The sequence below is a fragment of the Montipora foliosa genome, chromosome 10 (genome assembly GCF_036669935.1).
Source record: "Montipora foliosa isolate CH-2021 chromosome 10, ASM3666993v2, whole genome shotgun sequence".
Classification (NCBI taxonomy): Eukaryota; Metazoa; Cnidaria; class Anthozoa; order Scleractinia; family Acroporidae; genus Montipora; species Montipora foliosa.
In genome coordinates this window covers 36,941,217-36,946,216 of record NC_090878.1, presented here as the reverse complement: position 1 = coordinate 36,946,216, position 5,000 = coordinate 36,941,217, and the positions used below count along the sequence as shown (strand labels likewise).

Sequence of the window (5,000 nt, the reverse complement as noted above, 5' to 3'; positions counted from 1 at the left end):
GACCATCTTTAGTTGAGGGTAATACTACAAAAATGCTGCAACCTTTGAAAACATCATGCCACCCTGCAGAACTTTTGTCGTCTCACCAAGAACGGAAGAAAAATTATTAGTTTCATCAATACCAACATTTTGTATAGTCTTATAGTGGAGGGGTTGGCCCAGTGGTAAGATCTCTGCCTTCCAACCCTAAGGTCCCGGGTTCCATTCCCGGTTCTGCCGAGACTGGAAGATTGGCGACCTTCTTTCCCGCTAAAGTTCACTCAGCTTTCCATCCTTCCGAGGTCGGTAAAATGAGTACCAGCATGCATGGACTGCTTAGAAGCGGCTGCAATTTGCGCCTGTATATGCTTCCAGTCCGCTGGGGGTAAATTGATCATTGTAAAGCGCCTTTGAGACGTATGTGATAAGGGCGCTATATAAATGCACCACTTTACTTTACTTATTTGTGCGTTGTCTATACTACATTTCAGAATTCTCCTACTTCCATTATATTGGATCAGTTATGCTTTAAAACGATTGCTCTTTTAAGAGCCTCTATTTCTCTTCGCGTTTGCATAACAAGCGCTTTAGTATAGATGAAAGGAAATTATCAAATTTTGTAGATTCTTTTGGCAGCGTACGGATAAAAGTTGATTGTATTGAACAACTTTGACACAGACGATCAAAATTAAAGCATAAGTGTTGCGTAAACTCCTACCCAGCTTGGTTTTCCTTTTATTAATTATTTAAAATAACATCAAATAAAGTGCGACGCGAGCATATTTAACGTCGATAACTCGTAACAGTAATTCAACTAACAAACCCGAGGCCGACAGTGCGCTCATTTTACTCCCCGCACTCTCCATCAGTGCACCGTTTTATGGGTATTTAAAGCTACTTAAGCTACACAGATATTTATTTGTTCATTTAGTTTAGTCTTTATTTTACAGTTTTGGTCCTGTCTTCGCAAACTATGCTTGCAAAAAGGAAACAGTTTATACCATCTCTCGACTTACCCAACCATAAAACCGGCTTTAACAGGCCATAAGGAGGCAAGAAGGAAAGAGAGCGAGGGCAATAAGATTGTATCAGAGAAATTAAAAGAGGACTTTACAAATGTACGCTGAGCGTGAATAGTAAAGAATGGCAAAGAGATGTATGTACAAGGGAGAGACTCATTCTTAGGGGTGAATGTTAAGCTCGAATCAATGCAAAGTCTTATTGTCTATTAATGACAAATAAAAATCATTGGCAATGAAAGAACCATTCGTCTCTCACATTTGATGAGTAATTCTCGGTATTTTGACATGTAGCATATTTCGCTGGTGGAAGACACATTTACTCGATTAATTAAATACCGTGGCTCCTAATTTTTTGCGTTCCCAGGACCTCTGTCTTGATTTCTGAGCTGGGGCGGGAGAATTAAGGTGCCAAGTCCTGGGTAAGAGGTTTCCCAGGATGCTTATCACATATCATTAAATTTCCGATATGAACAAAATCCTGAAGACGATTTCACTGCAGGAGGATAAATCCTTGACTTGCTAAAAGTGTTGTTCTTCGAGATCCTCAGAGACCTTGATCTAAATGAGACTGTCTCACCTTGGTTTTCGCGCATTGAGCCAAAACCACTGTATGAATCTACCCAAGCGCAGGCTTTCTGGGATGTCCCAGTCTATGCAGAGCATACTACGGTGCGGGCCAATAGAGTAGATGCGCATTATTGATCACAAGGAAAAGAAAGTACTGTTAGTGGAAATGAGTTGCCCGTGGATTGACAACCGCGAGAAGAAAGAGGCTGAAAAGATGGAAAAGAAGGGGCCCCTACGCTTCGAACTTATCAAGCGTTACCAAAACTAAAAGATCGTACAACTTAACGTCATCATGGACGTACTGGGTGGTTCGAAGAAACTTGAAGTGCAGATGAACAGGATCTTTGGTTCACGTACACTTGACATTTTGAAGAGGAGGCAAAAGGCGGTACTGTCGAGCTCCTTAAACATCGCTCGCAAGGACGGATGATACTTAAATACTGAAGAAGGAACCTGTTTGTTTAGATTAGTTTTGATTTTGTAATTTCTTTTACTTTCGGATTTTAAGGCTTAGGATTTAGATTTTTACGCAAATTCTTGTCAGCAACATAGGTCACGCGGTGCGCCCTATAGAGCTTATTTCAGTAGCATTCATACGTTTTATGCTGCTATAATAATAATAATTATAATAATAATAATAATAATAATAACAAGGTATTTGTCAGCGCAATTAAAACTCTCAATGCGCGTACAGCGGGAAGTTAAAAAACTCAATTATATATGTAATCTTATGTAACGACACACTAATCATTTAAGTAAAATCGTATGACTAAGTAAGATCGTATAACTATCTAAGAGTTAAAATAATCGCAATAAATAAATGTTTTAAGTTTCGTCTCAAAAATAGTTAAGTCTCAGACGTTTTTAAAGATTTAGGCAGACTGTTCCATAGTTTCGGGGCGCAATAAGAGAAATTCTTTGACGTAAGTGGCTGTCATGTCGTTCGGAACTTGTAAAAGTAAATGATCGGATGAACGTAAAGAACGAACTGGTTTATAAGATAAGCGAAGTAGCTAGGTGACTGTCCATTCAGAATTTTATAGGTTGAGAGTAAAATCGTAAAAGTGATGCCTGACCTTACAGGAAGCCAATGCAGGTTCTTAAGCAATGGGGGAATATGGTCTCTATATCTTCGGTAAGCTTCTTTGCTGTTTGCAGGTCCTTTGTACTTTCGATTATATCGTCCATATACGTATTACTTTGTATGATCTTTGCTGCGGCGGGATAATCTTGACTCGCCATTTCGGCTGTCTTGCGAAGTGCCAATGTTGCGATTGTTCCCGAAGGCTTATCTCCGAAAGATACTCTTTGTATAACGTAAGTATCCGGTTCCTTCGACATGTCCATATTTCGCCACAAGAATCTGTGCGTGTGTTGACCAATCAAAGTTGTTTTGACGGTATGGTACATTTTTCTGATGTCTCCCATGAATGCTACTTCGTTTTCTCGAAATCGTATTAGTACTCCAAGCAAATTGTTGAGAAGATCTGGTCCTTTGGCCCAGTAGTCATTCAGGACATGGCCCATGTAGTTCGCGCTACTATTGAAGACTATTCTCACAGGGGTCGATTTGGAATCCGGTTTCAGAGCCTCATGATGGGAGATGTAGTGTACGGGGCCTTTGTAATTGTCTATCTCGTCTTTAGAAAGTTTGCGTGCTACTTCTCCTTTCACCATATCCTTGACTTGATTGTCGTACACTGCAGCATGTACCGGAGTCTTTGCGAGTCTCCTTTCAGTAGAGGCGAGCATTGCTAATGCAACTTTATGATTATCTGGTAGATCCATCGGATCTTTAATCCACGGATACTCTGCGATCCATCGGTTAGTTTGTTTGTCATACGAGAGATTTTTTTCGATCAATGCTAGCTCCCTTTCTTCTTTGATAGTGTAGTCTGCTGCCTATTGCGCATTTGCCGCACTTGCAGCTACCACAATGTGGGTTGCACTCAACGCCTAGATTCTCAATGTTGTAGAAATCGTCTATCTTGACTTTGAAACTGTGATTCACTGTAGCATAGTGAAGTTCGTGTCTTGTGTTCGAATTTTCGATTAACGGATGTGTCCCGCCGACGCATCGCCCGAATCGGTTCTTCAGCAGTAATAGGTGTTCGACACATTGCTCTCTGACAGGGTGATAGGCGGCATATTCATAGCCTATTAGAACATCAACAGGTCCGGTGGGTCGCTGAAGTTCGTCTTGCGCTACATTGTTGAATAGGTGTGTCACTCCGTCCATGCCATATACTTCGAATTCCACGATTTTCCCTTGTTTGTCAAGCAAGGAAAGTTTGTACTTGACTGTTCTGATCGTTTTGTATTGACCACCAATTTTTACGATCGACAAATTCACAGCTGTCCCTTTAAGGCGTCCTTTTTTGGCCTTTTGTTAGTGATGAAGCATAAAGATGCCGCAGAGTCCCACATAACGTTGGCCCATCCTCTTTTCCTTCTGATTCTTTGTATTTGAAGGAGGCATGTGTCTTCGATGTTACTACATATGCTGGCTGGTCCGGAGGAGCTGGCTATATTTGCGGGTGTAGGTGATGTTCTTCGTTCATCTTTCTTGTAAAGATTTGTGGTGTTGTGACGAGCAGTTACCGATGTTGCATGTTTTCTTAGTTTTGCAACTTTGCATTCGATGACCCGATTTTAAACATGACCAGCAGGCTCCCTTCTCTCTTAGGAGTGCTATTTTATCGCTTATGGGTTTTGATAAGTAGACTTTGCAATCTTCTGTTGAATGTTTTGCATCATCATGGATCAAGCATCTCCTTTGCGTCGTTCTTTGACTCTTCAAATCGGTTTCATCCTTGGCTATGGTATGATGAATTACGGCCTTCGATGGTACTAACGGCGCTCTCAGTGAGGCATTATCATATTCAATTGCTCCGCGCTGGTTCTGTAAAAACTTGAGAAGAGATGGAAATTTGTCGGATTTGTTGACAGTGCTGTTTTCTGCGCTAACTATTTCGGCCCATTTTCGTCGTATGTCTGGGGGCAGCTTTTTCTCGATGATGCTTACGGAGCTCGTGGTTGTTATTTCTGCTTCCAAACCCAATCGTCTGAAGTCTCTGTAACCGTCTTCTATGATTTCAACAAATTCAGTGAATCTCTTTTCTTCTCCATCTCTGATCATTCTGGTTCTACGTATTCCGTCGATAATGACGTCTGCCACTTTTGAAGGGTCTCCGTATTTCTCGTCTAATCTTTTCCACATTTCTGTGGTGTCGTCGTCGACGCTTTTCACGGTGATCGCTGGCTCGTTGCCTAGGCATGAGCGTAGTACGTATGAGATGTCATCGCTCCGCAGATGAGGCATGACTTGTCTTTGAAAGTCTCTTTTGAATTGCGGATAGGTGCGAATTTCGCCTTCAAATCGTGGCATTCTTATTTTTTCTAGTTGAAGATTGAAGGGTGCATGAGTTTCTT

The 5,000-nt window shown here is 41.3% G+C and overlaps 2 protein-coding genes across 2 annotated transcripts in view; both read right to left on the bottom strand.

Moving 5' to 3' along the window:
• Positions 1-2,645: 2,645 nt before the first annotated feature.
• LOC137972890 (uncharacterized) lies at positions 2,646-3,356 on the bottom strand. The gene has a single exon (XM_068819578.1). The coding sequence runs from the start codon at positions 3,354-3,356 to the stop codon at positions 2,646-2,648; it is 711 nt and encodes a 236-aa protein (XP_068675679.1).
• A 769-nt stretch (positions 3,357-4,125) lies between these two features.
• LOC137972889 (uncharacterized) overlaps positions 4,126-5,000 on the bottom strand; it is a 1,179-nt gene continuing 304 nt past the window's right edge. Inside the window, exon 1 of the mRNA XM_068819577.1 lies at positions 4,126-5,000. This exon is cut by the window's right edge and continues 304 nt beyond it. Within this exon, the coding sequence (XP_068675678.1) occupies positions 4,126-5,000 (875 nt within the window).

What these genes read in the sequence shown, in the direction of transcription:
- LOC137972890 (XM_068819578.1), bottom strand. Translation starts at nt 3,356, where the DNA reads ATGGATCTACCAGATAATCATAAAGTTGCATTAGCAATGCTCGCCTCT.